This window comes from Durio zibethinus, chromosome 21, assembly GCF_047325235.1.
Source record: "Durio zibethinus cultivar Kanyao isolate XHJ-2024 chromosome 21, ASM4732523v1, whole genome shotgun sequence".
NCBI lineage: Eukaryota > Viridiplantae > Streptophyta > Magnoliopsida > Malvales > Malvaceae > Durio > Durio zibethinus.
In genome coordinates this window covers 20,964,104-20,988,720 of record NC_143182.1, presented here as the reverse complement: position 1 = coordinate 20,988,720, position 24,617 = coordinate 20,964,104, and the positions used below count along the sequence as shown (strand labels likewise).

At 29.2% G+C, this 24,617-nt stretch overlaps 2 protein-coding genes across 2 annotated transcripts; both read right to left on the bottom strand.

The window, feature by feature from the left end:
• Positions 1–6,996: 6,996 nt before the first annotated feature.
• LOC111305764 (uncharacterized) lies at positions 6,997–10,443 on the bottom strand. Its single transcript, XM_022903544.2, has 5 exons — positions 10,137–10,443; positions 9,713–9,816; positions 9,511–9,636; positions 8,969–9,237; positions 6,997–7,324 (listed from the first exon to the last, which is right to left on the bottom strand). The coding sequence occupies exons 1-5, from the start codon at positions 10,246–10,248 to the stop codon at positions 7,165–7,167; spliced, it is 771 nt and encodes a 256-aa protein (XP_022759279.2). The 5' UTR covers positions 10,249–10,443; the 3' UTR covers positions 6,997–7,164.
• Positions 10,444–21,345: 10,902 nt separating this feature from the next.
• Positions 21,346–23,164, bottom strand: LOC111306591 (uncharacterized). Its single transcript, XM_089750651.1, has 3 exons — positions 23,033–23,164; positions 22,853–22,928; positions 21,346–22,406 (listed from the first exon to the last, which is right to left on the bottom strand). The coding sequence occupies exons 1-3, from the start codon at positions 23,042–23,044 to the stop codon at positions 21,688–21,690; spliced, it is 807 nt and encodes a 268-aa protein (XP_089606777.1). The 5' UTR covers positions 23,045–23,164; the 3' UTR covers positions 21,346–21,687.
• Between the last annotated feature and the right edge of the window lie 1,453 nt (positions 23,165–24,617).

The window sequence follows — 24,617 nt, the reverse complement described above, 5'->3', positions numbered from 1 at the left end:
TTATGGTAAGAGAATATGTTCTTAATGCTATGTGGTTGGATATGAGTATTTACAAATTAAGGATGATATAAGTTTTAATATATTGGAACTATTTTATTCACATGGTTGATTGGAAAGAACAAGTTTTGAACAAAATTGTTACCTTTGTAAAAGTTTAATGACATAATCATGCGACAAGAGAAGTGATTTAAGAAATAAAGGAATAAGATATGAATGTAAATCAAGTTTCAAAGATGAAAACTTTTATAAAGAAGGAAAAATGTAATACCCCAACCCTAATAATAATTGGGCTAAGCTATTACTAAAGCCCATTAATTTAGTTAAGAGATTAATTACTAAAGAAAAGTAGTAGAGGTATTTTAAGAAAGAAAACCTAGTTATTGTAAAATAGAAAAGAAAAGCATAGCTATCTTATTGAGTTTTATTTACTTTATGTTATTAAGGTTTACTAATGATTATTGAGTGGATTTTAAAGGCTGAAAGTAAAAATTTAGGTTTTGAAAGATCGAAGGAGAGATTTTGTTTTTAGATGAGATGTTATTATCTACAACAATGAATTAAAATGAAATTCTATATCAATGGATAGATTATTGTTATAAGTATTATATACTATTAGAGTGCTCATTGAATCTACTTTCAACAAAACAAACAGAAATTGATTTTGAATTTTTTATGAAGAGTAGTCTAATTTTTACTTAAGGATATACAGGTTGCATAGCAGTAGCATCAATGATGAATTACAAAAATTATCTTAAATTTTATACAAGGAATTACAAATTGAGCCTTATATTTTGCAAAAGTTATTAAGTCTATTTTTCAACAAAAAAAGCAAAACTGAATTTTGAATCTCTTATGAATACATATTTAATTTTCACTAAAAGGTATACATATTGTCTAGAAATAGCATATGACGTGAATTACAACAATTATTACAAATAATATACAAGGAATTAAGATGTTTACCATATATGATTAGAAAGCTTATCAAGTCTAGCTTTTAATGCATTAAAAAGATTTTAATTCTAAGCAGGATATCTTAAAATATGATAGTTTTAGTAAAAAGAGCTCAGTCTACCAATATTAGTTATTTGAGTTAACCCTTGTCAGGAGTCGAGACTCAAAATTCAAGCTTGTGTGACTTCGAGACTCGAGAATAGGCTTATTTGACATCCTAGATCAATTTGATACTTGAATTGATGCATAAACACTTAATAATCTAGGGCCAACTACCCAAGCTGCTACTAGACAAGGCTGTACATTAAATGTTTGATGGAAAGCTAAAGAGAAACAATAGAGATAAGTAAGAGTAAACTTGTATTACTCTAAGTTGTGGTATGTACAATGAGGGTAGGGGCACCTTCTACTTATAGATGAAGCCTCTTTACATTAAAGGCTACTATTGATCCTATCTTAGGGCTCATAAAGAGTCTAAATATTACAAGAGATTACATACGATTACAATGAGAATGTTCTAATTTACATGCACTCTTATAAAAAAAAGAGTTTAAACTAGGTTAGACTTCTCCTTCAGTAACACTCGCATAAGGCCCCTTTCTAAAACCATATATGGATCAATTCTGCTTGCACTTATACCTAGGTTTGTCTGAAAACTACCAAAACAAATCCACTAGCCCAATTTCTTAGAGTTCATTTTAGTGCCCGCGCACCCATTCAGGGTCATAGTCCTATCCCAAGGGCCTCCATTGAACCTTTGGGCTTGTTCTCTCTTACATTCTGACTTGGTTTTGCTTGCCTTAGAATTGCACCCTGTCTTAGCAAGAACCTATGGGCTTATCCCTATTGTTTCTCTTTAGCTTTCATCAAACACTTAAAGGGTAGCCTTCAACACTAGATGAGTCCATTCTCAAGTCATAAAGCCACATGAGTCTGAAGCTTAACTCTTGGCCCGTGAGAAGTGGTATCAAAGCTGATTTAGAGCTAGTTTAGAGTCAACAACAAAAACTAGTCCAGAAGAGGTGATTAGTGCTAAAGGCTACTAGAACCACAATTAGCCTCGATGGAGTTCAAACAAGATGGTACGGGCATTCAATCATGTGGTGCAGGCATTCTAAGTCATTGCTATGATTGTGTTTTGGTGAAACATCTCTTGGTGCACAAGGTGCAGGCATGCGAGAATGCAAAACAAGTGCTCAACCCATTACAGTTGTGATGTTGTTAGAGTGCTGGACATGCTGTGCAAGCATGCAGACTGGTGCCTAACTAAGAGTACAAGGCATAGTGAGTCAGTGAGCATATTGGCGCTTGACAGTGTGTGTGTTGATGTGCTGTGCCAATAAACTAGTGCATTGATTCATTGGGGCTAAGACCTGATCACTGAAGTGCTGTAGAAGGTTGAGATAATCCCTTTTGATTTTGTGTATTCATGACTGATAATGTGTTTTGGGGCTATAACATGGCCAGAAAAAAACTAGACCGAAGGCCAGAATGAGGGCCTTGATGAATGCCTACCCACAGGCAAAAAAAAAAGTTTGGATCGTGAGACATGATGATGTCCCTAGACACTTGATTGCAAAAGTGTGAGGTGACCATTGTTGATTTGAAGGATAGGTTCAAAGGTAGGAAAAAATATCATTGAATAAGGAAATGAAGGTTATCATGCAGTAGAATAAAGCATTGAAAGCCATGGTGTCAACCTTACAAGAGAAGCTAGCAAGGCTCAAGGTTGATTATTCTACATTACAAGCTACCATAAATGTTGGTGTAGGCTTAAAACCTAGGGTAGAGGTGCTTAAGAGTTTTTTGGATGGTTTAAAATCGAGGGTAAAGATCGTGTTACAATAAAGAGGCATGCAAGAGTCAAGTCGAGCCAGTGTTGTTATGAATCGAATACTCAAGTTGAATGCACTAAGTATCCAAGGCTTAGGGGAAAATGCTAGAGTGGGGAAGACACAGGTGATAGTTCTTCAGAAGAGAAAAAGGCTACAAGAAAGCCCAGATTTTACAAGGTCAACAAAGCCATTAACAAGGGTAAGGAGAAAAGGCCCTTGAGTTGTTTTTGCATGATGGTATGTACAGAGTCAAGGAGTGCCCTAAAAAGTGCAAGGCTTTCAACCATCAATCGAGCAGAAAAGCTATCCATAAGCAAAAGTAGTAATGCTGATAAGCTCCAAGATAAGCCCAAAATGATGAGGCTTAGTGCTTTATGATTATGTTGAGAAGGTAGAACCTTTTCAGGAGATGAAGGGAAAATGCAACGAAGTGTCACAATGTGAGTCCTAAGGTGTAGCGAGATCTCTCAAAAAAATGTGTAATGGACAACTCAAAAGGAGCGAAAAAAATATTAGACGTGCAGATGAAAAGGACCAGTGTAGCATAAGGCTGATAATACTTGAGAAAAAAGCAAAGACTAGCAAAATACTTGTTCAGGTATAGGATCGAAACATGAAAAATCTGGTTTGAGGGGCAAAAAATGAAATTGATTTGCATAGGGGCATACAGTTTTGGTGCAGCATCCCTCTAGCAATGAGGACATTACTAGAATGAGTAAGGAAGAATGTCACAGTTCACGAGAAAAATCAAGCCAATGGGTTCTCATCGAAACAGAGAGTAGTTTTAAAGCAAAAGGGACTAAGTCAAAATGCAAGGAAGAACAACCCAGAGGCTCAATAGAGGTCTTAAAGGCAAGACCATAACCCATAATGGGTGCGCAGGCACTGAAACGAGCTCTAAGACCTCAGGCTAAGGGATCCAGTTCAATAGCTTTCAGACAAACCTAGGTGCAAATGCAGAAATAAGCCCAGGAATGGGCAAAATCGATCCAGGCATAGGCCTAAGGAGGGGCCCTGCGTGGGCATTACTGAAGAAGGAGTCCAACTTGGTTCAAACTCCTTTCTGATAAGAGTCCATGTAAATTATAACACTTTCATTGTAATCCTATGTAATCCTTTGTAATATCTAGACTCTTTATGAGCCTTAAGATAGGATCAATATCAACCATTGATGAAAGGAAGTTTCACCTATAAATAGAAGGTGTCCCACCTTCATTTTACACACCACAACTTGGAGTAATACAAGTTTACTCTTGCCTATCTTTGTTGTTTCTGTTTAGTTTTCCATCAAAAACTTAATGTGCATCCTTGTCTAGCAGCAGCTTGGGCGGTTAGCACTCGAGCACTGAGTGTCCGTGCACCAGTCCAAGTGTTAGGCTAATCTAAAGCACTGAATGAGTCCATTTTCAGGTGCTGTTGGCATATAAGTGTGTTAGTAGATATCCTATAATTAATCATTTTGGCTATGAGATATATGTTATATTAAGCATTATTTTTATTAATTAAGATTTTTTTAATCTACAAGTTGATATATAATTACAATTACTTATTAAGTAAAATTCATGGAATAAGATATTCTTTGCAAATGAATTACAAAGAAAATTTTCATTATGAGATCTTCATTGCATAAAAGTATTATTTCTAAATTTATTCCTAGTTGATGCTTTATCAAGAATTTGATCCTATAAAAGTTATTGAAACTGATATATGTTTATGCTCTTGTAAAGTAAGTTGAAGTATGGATATACGTGAACTAAACATTCAACTGCTTGTTACAAGAACAAGTATTCAAATATAACCCAATTTGAAAATGCTATTTAGTAATCACTTAGTATTATGGCAATATTCCCACATGATAGTTGCATAATTGATCCTTTTACTTGAGATCACTATCTAGTTTGCATGAAAAGTGTTATACTTTGATACTATTCTTACATAGTCCTAACCAAGGATGTTTAATATGGTGGATTTTAGGTACAGCATGAATCATGTGGAGATAGAGCAGTGATCAAGATAGGATTTATCACCCCAAGTGATCCAGCAAATATGTCATTATTCTTGAGAAGGTTTAACTCATGAAATCTCTAACTTGAGTGAAATGAAATTTTGAATACATTCATAGATAATTTGAAAAGCTAATAGCTTTCAGATTTGAGAATTACTATGGTTGGATGAATGCACTAATCCATACTCTAGTTTTGTTGAAACATAGTAATGAAAGGGATGAATTATGCTAACAAATTATGCATAAATAAGTTAGTCAAACCTTCTTGACGCTTTTTATATTTTGGTGATCATGACACATTGTTGGATATTAATCTTAATCAATAAATATGAATGGATTATTTAGAAAATTAAGGATGAATATTGCAAAAGAGTTTGATTAATCTAATTCTAATTAATAAGAATTACAATATTCATATTTATTACCAATCTATTAAGAAACTAATATCACACAATAAAAATATTTAAGTGAAAAATTAAAATGGAATATCAAGTTGGACTTGATTGGAATAAAGTTTAAAACTTTTTTTTTTGTGTAATGCAGTTTTAGTTCTAAAAAGAAATTATGCGAAGGAATTTGTAGAAGAATAAAGACTTTTACTACGTGCTATTAAATATTGGTTTTACAAAAAAAAAAAAAGTTCAAAAGATATTCCTTTCCTTTATATCATCAAAAAGTCTGCCACCATTTTCTCCATTATTTGTTGTCTATGTAGTGTTTAAAACACAAAGTGACAAATATTTTGCCACCATCTTCCTCGCTGTTTGCTGTTTATACAGCTTTTATAACACAAAAGGTAATTAACCAAAACATTTGAAGCCGAATAACCTCAAACATCCATAGTCCACAAAATAGCCTCCTGCCCAAAACCAAATATAGGTGTTAAATCAATAAACAATTTAGGATTATTTTAATATAATTAGTATAGATTAGTATAGATAGTATAGATGACGTCCCTCCTGTGCATGAATGACTCTCATGTGTTTAGAAATGTAAGAAGAATGTAAGAGGCAATTCCTAGCTAGATAGTATTTGTTGATACCATTATAGGCTAATTATTCGTATAAATATTATTAGAAGTTGGACAATTGGTTAATAAAAAATTTGTTATAACGTAATTAAAAAATTTTTATTTTTTGATAATTAATCACATCGGAATTTATAAAGAGCCTTAGGTAAAGTTTTTTTTTTTTTTTTGTGTTAGAAACTTATTTAAAACAATATCATGGTAAGATTCAATTGATGGAGAATTAAAATTTTAAAATTTCATCGTCCATACGCCGAATTTGCATGATTGATTTCCGACAGAATGTGCATGCATAAATCTTTTTCTATAGATATATGTGTCTCATTCTATTGTATTTTGGAGAGAGAGAAGGGAAAATCACGTGACATGTTCTTTGCGTTGTCTGTGGTATGCCTTGCACCAAAGCTTTCAATTAACAATGGAATTCTAGTAGACTTACAATGTAATAGATTAAGAAAATGAAAATACAATAGTCCAAAACCATTACACACTGATTGGCAATGGAATTCTAGTAGACTTGCAGTTTGATTTTGTTGATCCCGTCTTCAATTTTCTCATTACACTTGTAATTATTTTTTGGTAAGGAATCGATGTTTGCAATCCCAATAGTATTCCTCCCTGTCTATTATTTTAAGAAATAATATTATAAATAAATTTTAAATTATATTTAAATATTTAATATGACATTTAAATTTTAAAAATTTCTAACATGTTATTTGAATTATAAATTTATTAACTAATAAGTATTTAAATGATTATTTATCCATTGCATGTCATCATTTAGAGTTAATTAAAAATAAATACCACAATAGTTAACAAGTTAATAATTCAAATATTACATTAAAATTTTTTTAAATTTAAGTACTACATTAAACAATGATTAAAGGGTAAAAGAGTCTTCAAACAAAAAATTTAGTAATCATTTAAACTCTTATCATTTTGTTATAATTAATTAAACTCTCAAAATTCTATTTTCACTAATTAATTCCTTATTAGATAAAAATTGATTATCTATCAACATTTATTTCCATTCAATCAAGAGTTCAATTAAAATAAAAATAAATATTTAAAGATTTAATTTGATAAAAATAAATATTTAATGGTTTAACTTATTCGAAATAAATTTTAATTGTCTAGCTATAAATTTGGCAAGAATATTAAGGTGTCCATAAAGATTTGCAATTCTTGTAATAACAATGTTGAGTTTTGGATTCATACAATTACTCAAAACTAAATTAATAATAATAAAATATTAAAAACTTAAATAATTATTAAATTTTTGTTCTTTTGCCTCAAACATTACACTATAATTCGAGCTACATTAACGATTATATTAATGATCTTCAAAATTTTTGAGACTTTCCATCTTCATGATCTCTTCTAAGGACTTCTATTATTTCTTTGCATACTGACCTGGTTTCCTCTGGCAATGCCATCATCTCCTTTGTTTGCAAAAATGTCGTCAGCTTATCAATGGTTGACCTCGCTTCCATAGCTAATATACTGAAGATTTGGTAACAATTACCAGCAAAGGAGGACAAAAGAGAGATGAGAATTAGAACCCTAAATATATATAGAGAAGAATATATTAATCTATATCTCTTTATTTTTTTAGTAAAACATACCCAAATTATAAGGTCAAACATGCCTATTTGCCCTTAATTAAAGTTAGTAAGATAAAATCCTTAAAATATCATATTTCTTTTTTACAAAATATTTGATAAAAAATTTAATCAATCTTTAATTTTCAATAACATGCAAAGAAAATTTTTTATCATCAGTATTTTAATTTTTATAATTAAAAAAATAGTATTAAATTTTTCAATTTATTAATTAAACTACTCCTTAGTAAGAACAAATTAAAGTTTGGTGAGGAAAGTGATAAAATGGTATTAATTTAGTGACCACCAGGAATTTACTCCAGGTCCAAACGGAAAATGACCTAGGAAATTAGTTGCCCTTATTTCATTAAATGAAAGATTAAACAGGCCTTTATGATATTGATACACAATATTTTGGATCGTTAGAAGTGATACATATTTTAATAAAAAATTAATAATAATACGTTACTATATATTTTATTTGATTAAAAATCATCAAAAGCAAAAGCATTCACAAGTCAAACTATCCATCAAGCCCACAAATTTAATTTGATTGGATTTGGATTTTGGATATGATGTTTTAAGTTTGAATTTAATTTTTTAAAAAATATAAATTATAAATAATATATTTTAATTAAAATTTAATTTTTAAATATAATTGTTAATAATAATTATAATTTCAATGAATATTTACTTTAGAGATAATAATCGGTTTTGATTTAACTTAATCTTATATTTGGATCCTTTTAATAAAAAATTAACCTTAAAAATATTTTTTAGAAAGGAAATAAAAGGAATATTCTTAAAATATTTTAATTTTTTTACCTTAATTAATGATAAAATTGCATTGATTCAAAGATTGTGATGTAAATCTGAACTTTATCCTCATTTTAAACTGTAGATATAAAATGCTGTTGGGAATTTGACTTTTATGCCCAATTTATATAATTATATCCTTTGGCCAAAAAACGGAAAAACAAAAAGAATGTTAATTTAATCCTAGTTTGTAACCTTGTTCTACGGTTACAAAGACAAAGACTTAAATTCGTAGTGTGATTGAAGATCTCAATGCCATGTAAAGGACAACATGACTTTCTGAAAAATAAAAAAATAAAATAAAATTCCATTAATTTTAATTAATTTAATCTTCAAAAATTATATTTAATAAATTTATGATGTAAATTATAATACCTACCATTTATTTTTCTATTTCTTTTGAATAAAAGAATTAAAAAACAAAAAAAGAGGTAGGCCACGCTCCACGGGATCACTTCCAACATGTGTAACATGTTTTTACGTGTTTAATAAGGCCATTGACTCAAATGAGTCTGGGGAATCAGGGTCCCTCAGGTTAGTGCATTTTTTTTGGTTTATTTGTTTTGTTGACTTATATCACATCCATAAAATGTTCATTTTTTCAAATACAAAATTTGTCATTAAATATGAGATTAATGATAAATACATGTATTATTTATTCGAAATGAAAAATGGGTTCAAATTACTGTGATTCATAATTAAAAACAAAAAAAAAAAAAAAAAATCTTACCCGTTGAGTTTGCAAGCAATGTTTGACTCCGCAAATTGCTCAGTGCTTCTCAAATTCAAGCTTTCACAAAGCCTATAATTCTTCTGCAAGTAGTATTTTTGGTGTTGGTTTTCTGCCATATAAAATTCAGATTTAAAAGGGATGGCTTTTGTCACTATCCTCTTGTTCAATTTCATCTGCCACCTGATCCTTGACTCTTGGGCATGCTTTCTCTCTTCTTCTCCGTTGTAAAAGATTGCTGACCTTTGGTGTGTGGCAAGTCCAAAATTCTGTATCAAATTAATTAATTTATTCTAGATTTAATGATGACAGCTGAGCATATAATCAATGACTAATAACCTTAATTGTAATGTAATAAAAAATTTGTAAACGACAAAAAGACTTGAATTTCATAATTTAATAAGTTGATTCATTTAGTTATTTTTAAAAAATTATATGGATTTAAATGTAAAAAAGATTGGCTCAAATTAAGTCCTTATAGTCCAAATAATTAATTGAAAAATAGATATAAATGCTGAATATATGGGAGAAGAAATAATTACAAGGTAGTCTTTGTTGGTGCAATCATGGAATTCCCAGAAGAAATCACAGAGTGATCTGAATGAGACCTTTCTCTTATCATAAATGACTTTTACAGCTTCAGTGTGGCCTGTTTTTCCTTCACAAACCTAAAAATATTGTTAACAGGGTAAAGATGGATTGCTGTCAAACTGTTGAATCATCAAATATATGTTAGATGTTTACCTCTCTGTATGAAGGTTTTCTAAGGGTTCCTCCACAATAGCCAGTGGCGGTTCTTATGACTCCCTCTACACGCCCAAAAGCAGCTTCAAGACCCCAAAAGTTACCTGCAAGTTCATGCATATCAATAAGAATATACCATCAGGTTCATGACTTCATATAAACAGTAAAGAAGCCAGTTAGAGGAAAAGGCGGATTCAGGATTCTTTTCGAGGTGTCCACTTATAACAGAAAAAAAAATTACCAACAAATTTATGAATTTTATCAATAAAAAAGATGTTCAAGAAAAAATGTCGGGTATGTCCAGAGAAAATTTTTCCTTTAAATTTTATCATTTTCTAATTTTTGAATTGTTCATGAACACCCTAGTTCATGGTCTGGATCCGCCAATGGCCAGAGGGGGAGATCACAGAGGCATGCAGCTCACCTCCTGCAAACACAGCTTCACTGAGGAATTCTGAAGGAATTGAGATCTGAGAGATGGGAAAGTCAGAAACCTGGTGGGTATTGAATTGAGGAAGTAACTGATACCTGGCCATGTGATCAAAATCAAATTAAAACAGCAGCTGGCCTTGTTCTTAATAAAATGAAAGCTGGGTTTTGTTTCTATAGACTATAATCATTTTTATATGGTGGGGATGGTAATGGTTTTTCTTAGAAAACGTGAAGGGATAAGATGCAAAATGAATTTTATATCTGATATCTGTCTACTTTGCATGTTCTGTCTGTCCAAAGTGTTTGAACGCATTTCGACTTTCTTCATTAGCCGTGTTGAAAAACATTGATTGGAATTGTCAGCTTCTTTCCTCGGAAGTCTTCTTAATTTTTTTTAATTGCATGTTGGCATCTTCTCCTCGTTTGAAACCGAGCCATGAGTTTATACTTAAGCTTCTTACCATATCAATTTGACTCACACTATAGGGAATTAGGTCTTTAGTGACATTTTTTTCACGTTTAACGACGTTTATAAACATAACTAAAAGATTCGCAGCATTTTTCAAAAATGCTACTAAGAGTGTTGGCTATTCTTGCATCAGGAAAAATAACGGTATTTAAGAAAAATGCCACTAACTTAGTGGCATTTTTAAGAACAAATATTACTAAATTTAATGACGTTTGTATCAGAAAATGCCACTAAATTTAATGATATTTGTTCTTAAAAACGTCACCAAATGCAAATTTAGTGACGTTTATAGTAGAAAACGCCATTAAATTTAATGACGTTTATAGTAGAAAGTGCCACTAAATTTGGCATTTAGCGGTGCTTTTAGGCACAAATGTCGCTAAATTAAGAAATTTATATTTTTAAATTTTTTTTTAATATTGATTATTATCATTAAATAGAAAATGTTAAAAAAAATAAAAACAAACTTAAATTCATAAACTAAATATTATAAATACATAATTGTTTCAATATGGATGGAACATAAAGTTTAATACTTGCAATAATACTCAAATTATTTTAGTACATTAACGAAAAATTTAAAATGTATAAAATTGATGACTGCATAAATTTGGAACACTGCTATTTGATTAAGGATTTTTTTTTTTACCTTAGTCACAAGCGTGCTTAAGAACCTATTGAATAAAGTAATACAAGTTTTAACCCTTAATAATAAGCTATTTTTTATATTAAAAAATATAAATAATTACTAAATATAATACTTGAGTTAGTAGATCACCTAGATTAGCTCCTAGAAATTGTGATTGTACAAAATTCATAAGAATGTTGAATCGATCATGCAACTGCTAAAATCTTGCACGCTCTTGGTCCATTCTAATATGTTCTTCTTCAATTTTAGCACGTTCCTGTTCAATTCTAACACGCTCATGTTCTCTTTCTGCTTTCATTTGCTCGAAACGTTATTGCATAGTTTGCAATCATTTTTTCAATATGAAGATGTCTCGTGAAAACTGACTTGTTAAGAATGTAAATTGTTGAGAGCTTCATCTATAGTAGCTAGAGGGTGTTGGAACTAATCCAAGGCCTCAGACCTATCCATGTCTTTCTTTTCTGGCAACTTCTATAAAAATTCAAATTTTCAATTCTTGCATATTAACATAACCATCAAATTCTACTTCAATTTCAGCGGTCATTTTCTCTTTCACTTTCTTTACAAATCAATCATATAAAATTATCAAGTTTAATAATTAATTCATAATATATTTAAAATAGTAAATATTTACTTTCTCTAGAAAACAAATCCAACATATTATCATAATTTTTGGTATTTCAACATTTAGATAAGATCCATCTTTTTTTGTGTGGGTTAATCAAAAAAGTTTCACACGTCTAATTTTTTCACTCATCTTAATCTCTTACATAAAAACACATGTTATTGTTAAACACATGGAAACCGTAACTTATTCATGCATATCAACCATAAAAACCAAGTTCAATCATTTGGATAAATTTAATATCATGTATTTAAACTATCCAAACTGTTAAAATAGAACAATAATAGCAAATACTTTCACCTTTTAACGGCACAAAAAATCCTAAATATACATAAATAGTAACTTTTTCATACATATTAACTATGAAAATCAAGTTCAATTATTTGGACAAGTTTAATATCATGTATTGAAGCTATCCAAACTGTTAAAATAGTACAATAATAACAATTTTGCATTTTTGCTTTTTAACGACACAAAAAATCTTAAACAGATGTAAATGATAACTTTTTCACACATTTAACTATAAAAACCAAATTTAATCAATTAGACAAGTTTAATATCATGTATTGAATCTAACCATCCAAACTGTTAAAATAGCACAATAATAGTAATTTTGCTTTTTTGCCTTTTAACAGCATAAAAAGTCTTAAACAAATGTAAAAGATAACTTTTTCACACATTTTAACTATGGAAACCAAGTTCAATCATTCGGATAAGTTTAATATCATATATTGAAACCATCCAAATTGTTAAATAAGAACAATAACAGCAATTTTGCATTTTTACCTTTTAATGGCACAAAAGAATCTTAAACAGAGATAAACAACAACTATTTCACACATATCAATGATGGAAACCAAATTTAATCATTTGAACAAGTTTAATATTATGTATTGAAGCTATCCAAACTATTAAAACAGGATAATAATAGCAATTTTGCATTTTTTACTTTTAACGGCATAAAAAATCTTAAACAAACGTAAATAGTAGCTTTTTCACACATATTAACAATAAAAACCAAGTTCAATTATTCGGACAAGTTTAATATCATGTATTGAAACTATCCAAACTGTTAAAATAAAATAATAATAGCAAATTTATACTTTTACCTTTTAACGACACAAAAAGTCCTAAATAGATGTAAATTCACACATTTCAACTGTAAAACCAAATTCAATCATTCGAATAAATCTAATATTATGTATGAAAGCCATCCAAACCGTTAAAATAGAACAATAATAGTAAATTTACATTGTTGCTTTTTAACGACATAAAAAATCTTAAACAGAGGTAAACAATAACTTTTTCACACATATCAACTTTGAAAACCAAGTTCAATTATTCGAACAAGTTTAATATCATGTATTGAAGCTATCCAAACTATTAAAATAGAACAACAATAGTAATTTTGCATTTTTACCTTTTAACGACATAAAAAATCTTAAACAGAGGTAAACAATAACTTTTTCACACATATCAATTGTGGAAACCAAGTTCAATAATTCAAACAAGTTTAATATTGTGTGTTGAAACTATCTAAACTGTTAAAATAGAACAATAATAACAAATTCGTACTACTACCTTTTAATGGCATAAAAAGTCCTAAACAGATGTAAACGATAACTTTTTCACACATATTAACTATGAAAATCAAGTTCAATCATTCGGAGAAGTTTAATATCATGTATTGAATTTATTCAAACTATTAAAACAAAACAACAACAAGAAATTTACATTTTTGCCTTTTAACGGCATAAAAAGTCCTAAACAGACATAAACAACATTTTCATACATATTAATCATGGAAACCAAATTCAATTATTTAGACAAGTTTAATATCATGTATTGAAACTATCAAAACTGTTAAAATAGAATAATAACTGTAAATTTATATTTTTACCTTTTAACGACACAAAAAGTCTTAAACAAACATAAATTGTAACTTTTTACCACATATCAATAATGAAAATCAAGTTCAATCATTCGAATAAATTTAATATCATAAACTTACTTTTTCTTTTTGATTCACTTGTGTAGCTATATTTCTATAACTTTCTACTACAAATTTCAATCTTTTCTCTTTTTTGTCAAAAAAAATAACTGTGTATATAGTATAAATACAAAAATTACCAACTAAAATCATAAAAGTTATAAATTAATACTTCTCTTTTTCTTGAGAACCAAAATTTAACTAATTGTTCATATTTTCACCTAATCATATCACGAGATAAATTTTTTGTTGTGGCCTCTATAATACTATTTTGATCAAAATACTTTTTTTTTCAAATTATGCTTATAGTCTTTCCATTTCTTTCTCAATGACTTAAGCACAATGAAGTATGTATTTCAAGTACAAATCTTGACTATAATAATACAAAAAAAAGTTATAGTCAATAAACCAAATTTAAATTAATTAATTTTTTATCTGTAATTAATTATATTAATATCTCAATAAAGTTTAAAGCATCGACCTTAACTTTTGATGAAACTTTATATCATGTTTCATAATAAATAGGTAATTTCATTCCATTATAGGCAATCATGCCTAAAAATTCAGCCAAGAGTTGAGACTCTTCACCAATTGGTTGCCTATCAGAGTTTACAGATACTATAATATGCTTATTCGGAGATAGTGCAAACAATTCTTTCAAAGTTATTCGTCCTCTGGTCTTACGTTAATCATTGTTATCAACTGTAAAAAATAAAAAGTTAATTAGTAAATTACCAATACTTTAATGATTATAATTGAAATCTAAATATGAGGATTATGATACCTATATTCAAATTAGAAGCAAAATCAATTGGTGAGATACTATCTAAACTTGGACCTCCCATATTGCTAGAACCAGTATCAATTGAAGGGTTAAAAGTGATAGAGTTAGAACTGACAATAGGAACATTCCCCTACAGAGGATTTAGTCCATGGCTAAGATCAATAGGTGCCACAAATGCTTATGAACTAATATCTCTGATATATATATATATATATATTCCCTTTAATCTACTCCTCGACATTGTAACTTAGCTGTATTATAAAAGCGAATATATAAAAACATATGTAAAGAATATATATATAAATATTGATAAGTCAAGAAATCATAACCAACGATATATAAAGAATATATTGATTTAATTAAATTAAAAGAAATGTATGATTTGCAAACCAATAAATATACAAAAGTGAATGCCACGTAAATTACATACAAGTATTTATTACATTATGTTTTAAACACTCTAATTACAAAATATGGATGATCCATCATGGTTTATAAATGTCTTCATTAACATCTTCGCAAACCTATTAAGTAGAGATACTGAAGATATTTTCATCCAAGTTTTGTTTAGCGAAAAGAAAACATTTAGTTCTATATTTAACATCACTTCTGGTATCTAACCCCATTTCAAATAAGTCCCTAGGTGTATTACAAAGAACAACAAACTAACCCAATTTTTTGGGGTCTTCAAAATAAAAGACTTGTTTGACTTTAGAAGAAAAAACATAAGGTTCATCAATGAGTTTTTGTCTGGTATGAATTAATCGAGAAAAATTTATAATTGTAATTCCAAACTGATCTTTTTTAATACCTTTAGTACTATTCACATCAACCAAATCACGTTGAAATAAGATAAATTTTCACTTGCCATAATAATCCAACTCAAAAATGTCATTAATCATGCCATAATAGTCAACATTTCTATCTAAAAGGTTTGTGCTCTTGCCACTAGCATAGCTAGTAGTTGATAAAGTAACAACAACTCTTAAATTTTATGTTCTAAATCTCTCACGAGATTTAGTGTGAAATCTAAATCCATTGATGATAAAATCTTTGTATTATTTTACAATTCTATTCAAACCTTGTGAAATACATTTCACCTTTTCACTAACGAGCCTTTTACTCCAAACTTATGAAGGGGAAATAATTATATATGTTATTAATGTTATTTATACCCTAAGCATTCTATATAGAATTCTTATAATAGGAAGTACAGCATTAATTATAGTTGCTTTTAACCATTCATGAAAGTTTTTGGTGATCAACTTATCAAGTTCTCAAGCGTTTGATCGTTGATAATGTGCACGAGCTCTCAAATTATTTCTATACTCACTACATGCATCAAGATAAAGTATTAACAATAAGAAAAATACAATAAATTATGCTTAATAGAATGAATGATTTCCTCACAAGAAAACTTACATGCAAAATAATCCAATTGAGTCATTATGAAAAAGAACATATCGATGTATTTGTGCCTAAGAGTTATCATCTAACTCCACCACTTCAAATTTGCCTATTGATTGTTCAAAACTTTCAAAAAGATAAGTGTAGGTAAAGTAAGTATATTGCATACCAACATTTCTCGATGGTATATTAAATCTCGTTTCAACATCTTTCAAATAATGAGAACAAAATATCATATGTTCTTTTGCTAAATGTCCTTTAGCAATAGAACCTTCTGGATAGCATTTGTTGCAACAATAAGACTTTAACTTCCCAAAAAACTTAAGGCATAAAACATTTGTCATATACCTTTTTAACTAAAGTGATATGATCAACACCAACAACCTAAATAAGCTATTAATAAATAATACCTTTCGATAGGATACATCTATCGATAATAAATCAGTCCATCGACTTTTACTTCATATGAAAGGTAGATAACCAAATGCATCATAATAGTGAAGAAATTTGGAAGGAAAATCTTCTTTAAATGGCATAAAGTAATCACGGCTCGATCTTAAAATTTGTCAAGCTCTTCCAGCTTTAAAACTTTCCCACAAAGAGCTTTAAATATGTTACTCAATTTAATTACCACTAAAGTGACTTGCTTTGACATTAATAAACGTAAAGCAAAAGAAAGTAAGTCCTGCATCAAAATGTTATAATCATGTGATTTCAATGAAAAAAGTTTTCACTCCTTCATATTCACACATCTTGATATATTTGACGTATAGCCATTTAAGACTTTCACATTTTTTAAAATCTTTCAAAACACATCTTTCTCAACTAGACATCTTAAAACAAGCAAGAGGCAATTGGGATTTGCCATTAAGAAGCAACTTCGAATGAAGGTCAGGTCGAATCCCCATTTTAACTAGGTTAAGCTGACTCTTTAAGTTATCTTTTGATCTTTTATTTACATTGAGAATTGTCCCGATAAAATTTTTGTAAACATTCTTCTCTATGTACATCACATCAAGGTTATGACGTAATAAATTATATTTTCAATAAGGCAACTCAAAAAAGATACTTTTTTGCCACTATCACTTTGAACATTAAGATCACCAACTTGAGTATCAATATCATGAACTTGAGTAATAAGAAGCCGAACATCTTCAAAAATCTCCTTCACTCTTTCCTTGATTGAGCCATTTTTTCATAAGTGAAATTAATATCTTTTAATTTTGACAAAATATTAGACCCACTAATTGATAACGGTGCTTTTCTTAACTCTTCAGTTTCATTAAAGAGATGTTTTTAAAATCTAAATCGATGATTATCATCTAACTATTAATGATGTACCATATAACTGAACTTCCTACCATTATGTAACCAGTTCAAACATGTCTGCACAATGCAACATGGATAACAATAACGACTTTTTGTGCTCCAACCAGATAAATTCACCTAAGCAAAAAAATTTTTGATAGTCTACAACAAAACAGCACATTTATTCAAGTTATCTTTCTTTTATGCATAATAGGTCTTAACTCTTTCCAATAATTACTGTAATTCTTTAATAAGAAGTTACAAGTAGATGTTTATATCATTACCCAGACCTTTTTTCCTGAGAATTATTATAGACAAGATAAATGATTATTACTTCATGATAATCCATGGTGGTAAATTATACAAAAGCAATACAACTGGTCAAGTACTATAAGAAGTACTCATCACTTTGAACGAGTTGAATCCATTAGATACTAGCCTAAGTATAACATTTTAAAGATTAGAAACAAAGTCTAAAAATCCAGAATAAAATGATTTTCATGCCAAAAAATCAGTAGGATGCCTCAATGATTGATAATCCATTCACTCATCATGATGCCACCTCATAGAATCTATAGTTTTAAAAGACATGAAGAGTAGTTAAAGTCTTGGTATTAATAAAAAATACCGTAAAACTTTTACAAACTTCTTTTGACATAGACTTCATCATCATCATCATTCAACCTTTCATTGGGATTTATATCCCACCAATGAGAATTATCGTACATATGACAAGATTTTTTATTTTTTTGATCACCCCAATACAATATGCAATCATTATGACAACTATGAATTTTATCATATTCAAGACCAAAATCCTTAATCATCTTCTTTGAATCCTTACAAGATTCAGGGATTTTTGCAAAAAGAAACATTTCTTTCATAAACTCTAATAATAAAGTCAAAGAATTTTCTGTTCATCCACATAAGCATTTCAAGTGAAAAAAACACACACAGAAAATAACCTTAAATACTTAGATCCTTCATAAAGTTCTTTATTTATATCCTCAAGCAACTTATAAAACTTTGATACTTCTCCACTAAGTTGTTGGTCACCTAAACCAATCCCATGTTCACCAAATTCATTTATTTCAATATTTGACTAATTAAATCCATCATTTTGGAGAGATGAATTATGAAAATGTTTGGTTATGACTGTTAAAAGCATCTCGCAACATGCCTTCAATGTTATCTTGTCTAATAGGATCATGTTGGTGTTGGGGAGCCCTTGAAGTTTAAGGAACTCTAGTCAATGACCTTGATGGTACAAACTCTCCATGGAAATATCAATTAACATATCCCAAGACAAATCTAATACAAATTAAATATTCTAAAACAACTTCACATATTTGCTAATTGATATTAGCACATCTCAAACATGGGCATAATATCATATTATCTTCACTTTCATTTTCAAATGCAACATTAAAAAAAATTTCCACTCCATCTCAGTACTGTTGACTTAATCTTGACATTTGCATCCAACTTTTATCTATTTAGTACTTGCTACATTATCAGAATAAAATTATATAATTAAATTATATGAAAACGAACTATAACATACTAAATTATACTAAGTATTAAACCAAAAATAATAACAAGACGATGTCAGATATAACCTATTACAATGCGAAAATTAAAAAAAAAAAAGAATATATTGATATCTTGTTTTTAAAACAATACAAAAAAGGAAAAAAGATAACATCAACAAAAAAATTTATACAAATTTTAATTGAATATTCATACACCTAGAAACCTACTATGTAACAAAGGAAGATTAAGTATGTGACAAATACTTTACCTTATAATATTCACAAATGACTATAAATGTCTTTTTTCGGTTCTTTATCTTCTATTATTGATGATTTTCATGTACAACAAATTTTTTCAAGCAAGATTAAGTCGTTTCATCAAACACTATAATCTGAAGAAACAAACAAAACAAATGCCAAGATGAAATGAAAAAATTTTAGGTAACAATAAAGTCTAGGCAAAATATATTCATCGAAAAATCAATTCAAATAAAGTTATTTATATTTGGCTTAGTTATTATAATAACAAAAACTAATAAAAAAATTAAAGAGCTCCACTAAAACATCAAACATCCATAACACAAACATTACAAATTTTATAAATCATTCTAATAATTCTAATAATTTAGAAGGGGTGTTGGCATTCGCACCTGATCACATATCACAATATCATTGAAATCAAAGAACATCGAACTGTTTTTTTATTTTGAAATAACAAGTTTCTTTTAATAGATAAGACTAAGTTTTGTTAATTATAAATAAGTAAAAAAAGTCCAGATATTTAAGAATGATCCTAAACAATCAATATTTATATGATGTAATGATAGATAGAGTGTTCAATTTAGTAATTAAATTCAAATTACGATAATTTTGAATAAAAAATTATTGTAATTTGTAAAAGAGAAAATTCTGTAAATCTCAAATTCTGAATCAAATTCTTCCAAAGGAGAAAGCAATTGTGTGGTAGGTTATCTTTCAAGGTCAACTTTCTGATGACAAAGAAACAAATCACAATAGTACATTCACCAAAATATTCAGCACAACAACAAAGGACAAATGAATTTTATGATAGGGGAGTTGAGAAGTTGAACCGATCACCCGTTCTAAAAAATAATAATTAATATATTAGTAGTATTTTGGATTCTTCAATTTAAAGAAAAATAAATCAAAAGTTAATTGCCAATAAACTTTTTTTTTTCTTTTATCAGTCTTAGTAGCCAATTTGCCATATTAGCTTGAATGATGAAGTACTAATTATGTGACAGAATTTATTGGCATAACTACACAGCTTTGTACTTGCATGCCTAACTTTTTTTTTTATCTCAATTACTATTAATTTGTACTGATGTTTAATCCACTCTTGTAACAATTAACATATAATTAGTGATCATTAATAAGGTCAAGTGATATTATTATTGGTTTATGTGATTTATTGGTAGAGTACTAAATTTTTAATTTTAGTAATCCAAATTCAAGATTTGACAATTTTAAGTATAAAAAATATATATTATTATTGGTGATATACAAATTCATGGTGAAATGTTGGAATTAGACTGATTAATTAACGCCACATAAGTAAGCATAAACTTGAGACAAATAGCATTTTTCTTAAAAATATTAACTTTGGCTTTGGTCATGGTAATAAATTCATTAAATAATTTACATATTCTAATTCATTGAAATAGGAAAAATCCTATTGCATAATTTATCAAATTGTATAGATCTAATCCATATATATGATACAATTCTATAACTAATTAACGTTAGCATATTTTTTACTGTGGTGCACCTAGATTAACAAGGGAGTTAAAGAGGCTAGCTCAAGATTTTTCAAGGAAGACCAGTACCAAATTTGATTTCCACAAAGAAAACTTTTAAAATTTTGTCTGATGGGCTCTTTTAGTTTTTTTTTTTTATCAATTTTATATTATAATAGATATTGGCAAGGATTCAAAACAGTAACAATGAAGTTGGGATCAAATCTCAAGTTTCTTTTTCTGAAATCTCAAGTCTTAAATCAAAATCATAATGTTATGCTTTTACAATTTGTTTACAAAAGGAAAGGAGGCAGGCATATGAATATCTCAATAAAGATTAGACAATATAGGCAAAGCTGTAAATTAGACTATCCCTCTCTGGTGAAAGGAAGAGTGAGATTATAGGAGAAAACTTACATGTAGATGTGGTAACTTTGATTAGGAAACTAGCAAAGAAAGGGAGATTTACAGAGATATGGCCTGAAAAAGCTTAACAAAAAGAGAAAAAGCATGGAAAATCAAAGAACAAAAACAAACAAGGTGGCCAAGCAAACAGTGAAGAAGGTAATAGCAGGGATTTAAATAGCGATCACGGTCACGTTTTCGGTTGCGTAGCATTTGTCGCGTTTTCGGATATAACGGAGATAATTGCGATCACTGCGGTCATCACGGTCGTGAAATTTTTTTTTTTTTGCACAATTTATTATAAAATGTAATAATTATAATTATAATTATAAAAACTCTTATTCAATGATTTTAAAAATAGTTTATGACACTCTATGTTTTTTATTTTCTAAAAAAATTATTCACAATTTTATTTAGATTATAAAAAGCATTCATATTTGATTTATCCATAAAATTTTTCTTGGCTAAGTTCATATTCAATATTAATTCTAGACAAATCAAATATTAACAAAACATAATATGTTAAATACCAAGCATTTAATTTAATAAAATTACAAACTTAAAAATATAATAATTTCAAATTCCATCAACTACAATTATTGATACATATTTCAAATTTACCACATGGTAGAATGACGAGGAGGATCAGATTCTCTATCTTCACTTTGAGAGCCAAGTTGACTCCATCTCCATCCCTGAGACCTTTGTTCTTGATACATTCGAGGTGGAGGATATATTTGAGGATGATACATTTGTGGTGGAGGGTACATTTGTGGTAACTGATACATTTGAGGTGGAGGATATATTTGAGAAGGTGGAGGATACATTTGAGGTGGATAATAACCATATGGAGGTGGATAACCATGAGGAGGTTGAAAATTATGTTGTTCTGGTGGATAGTAATGTCTTTGAGTACTAGCAGATGATTCACTATACTCAAAGTTACTAGAATTTGATCTCTCACCTGAAGATGAAGAACCTCTAGAAATTTCATAGTGGTGCTTCTTTGCTTTTCCTTTTGATCGAGCTGTACGTGCACTTTGACCCTCACTAGATTCAGCAAATGGATTTCCTCCGTATTCTGCCATATTAATAAAAAGTCCACCAGTAGCAGCAAGCCCAAATTCTCCTTCAAGTGGGCTGTAAGGTCGATTTGCATCCATATTATCACCAAAATTCGCACCATCACCATCACCATCTCCATCACCATCATCATCTGGACTTAAACCACCACCATCATCACTCTGACTTGGTGTTGGACTTGAACTTGAATGAGATACATTCCTTTCTTGAGATTGACGTGATCGTTCAACATTCATTTCATTATCAGAATTATCTGCAGGCAACCAATCAGAGTTTTGACCATCTAATAGAGGATTTTATTTCTCTTGCAACCATTCTGTTAGTGGATCATCATCTTCAAAAATATGGTCAAGGCTAATAAGATTAAAACTATTATTTATTTCATCAATGCTCATTCTTTTTTGATCTCTCATCCTCAACCTCATGTTATAATAGGTATATACAAGTTTCTGGAGTCTTGCAAACTTCAATCTGTTTCTTACTTTGGTGTGAATATAGCTAAATGTGCTCCAATTACGTTCACAATTTGATGCAGATGTTGTTTGACTAAGCACATTGATTGCTAGTTTTTGTAATTCAGGAACACAAGTGCCATATATCATCCACCACTCAGCTGTATAAAATTATTTAAATTAAATTTCAATGGGCTATAAAATTAAATAATATAAATAAATTATAATTATTTAACTTACTATTTACCTGGATTCATTTGCTTCCAAGCTCTTTGTGCTTGTGGACTACCAAATGTTTCATGCTTGTCTCGAAATAATAACAACTACATCGATTGAAAATACAATAATAAATGAATAAATAAAAAATAATTTAATTTTTAATACATAAAACAAATGTTAAATTTATAAAATAGTATTAAATACTAACCTGATTAATCATTCTGATTTGAGTATCTATCGAAGGTTTTAATCTTTCAATAACTGCTTTTATACCTTCTAATGTTTCCTTAAATACATTTGCAGAATGTTTCACTCCAAATTGAAATTGTGGATTTAGATAGTAACCTAAACATAATTTATAACAATATTATATTAAAATAATAAAAACTAAATATAGAAGCAATTTAAGTATAAAAAATAAACATATTTTTTAAATACCATCTATATTCTTGGTTTACTTACCAACTGAATGCAAGTCAGAGTGCATGAAACTTCATCTATTGTCAATAATCTTTTCATATTCAGCAGAATAACGACAAGTTTGTTGAATTGCTTGTTTAGCTCTATCCACAGCCTCGTAAATAAAGCCCATTGTTGGTTTTTCATCACCATCCACAAGGCGCAACACTTTTACCAAAGGCTCATAAAATTTTATTATATCACCTGCTTTTTTCCAAAAATATTTTCCCAAAATGATTTTTTTGACTTCATAAGCAGGTCCTGATTTTTGTTGTCCCCATTTTGAATCTTTAAATTCCTATATATTCATCAATAAATTTTTAGAGTAATATATTTTAAATTAATATTTTAAAACAATAATATTATAAAAAGATGCTAGATTTAAATAATTGTACTAATTACTAAGTACTAACCTTTGAATTGAACATCTCTCTCAAACTTTGCTTTTGCCTTATTATTTCTTCTAATTGTATGAAATGAGTGGCAAATCGGGTAAAAGCAGGACGAAGTATTTGCTTCCCTTGTGTATATTTCTTCATCAAATTAACAGTCCAAATGTGATTGTATATAAAACAAGTCACTTTCTTTGCATCATCCAAAACCTTTGCCACATTTTTTTTCCTCCCAATATCTTCAAGGCACAAGTCCAAACAATGAGCTGAACATGCTGTCCAATACAAGTGTTTTCTCTTCTCCATTAGTCTTTTTCTTGCGGCCTTAAGTGCTGCCTCGTTATCAGTGACTATTTGAACAATGTATTTTTCTCCAATTTCTTCCACAACTTCATCTAATAATCTGTAGTAAAAGTTTGTATCTCTACTACGAACACTTGAGACATCTACAGATTTTCAAAAAATAGTCCCTTTACTACAGTAAACAAGAAAATTAATGATATGCATTTGATTCAAACTATTGGTCCAACCATCACACATCAAAGTGACACCCAATTCATTCCAATAAGCTTTTAATCCATTAACCCATTCATGAACTTGTTGATACTCAGACTCTAAATACACATCTGAGACCTCATAAGGTGTTGGAAGTCTTACATGTTGGCCAACTTCTGCTGCCACAGAAATCAAATTATGCAACCATGGGGAATTTGCTAATTGAAAAGGAAGTCGATCATATATCAAAAATTTTGATACTGATTCACCCATTTTTCTTCTTAATGTCTTTAGAAATGAATCACTTACTTTTGGTTGTCTTGAACTTTTACTTCTAACCAATTCAGGAATAGCTCCCCTTAATGAAAATTCAGACTCATTTGGAGTTCTTGTTCTTTCTTCAAAATATTCAGCAACTGAACCATGAGAGCTTCGTCCTTCTTCATA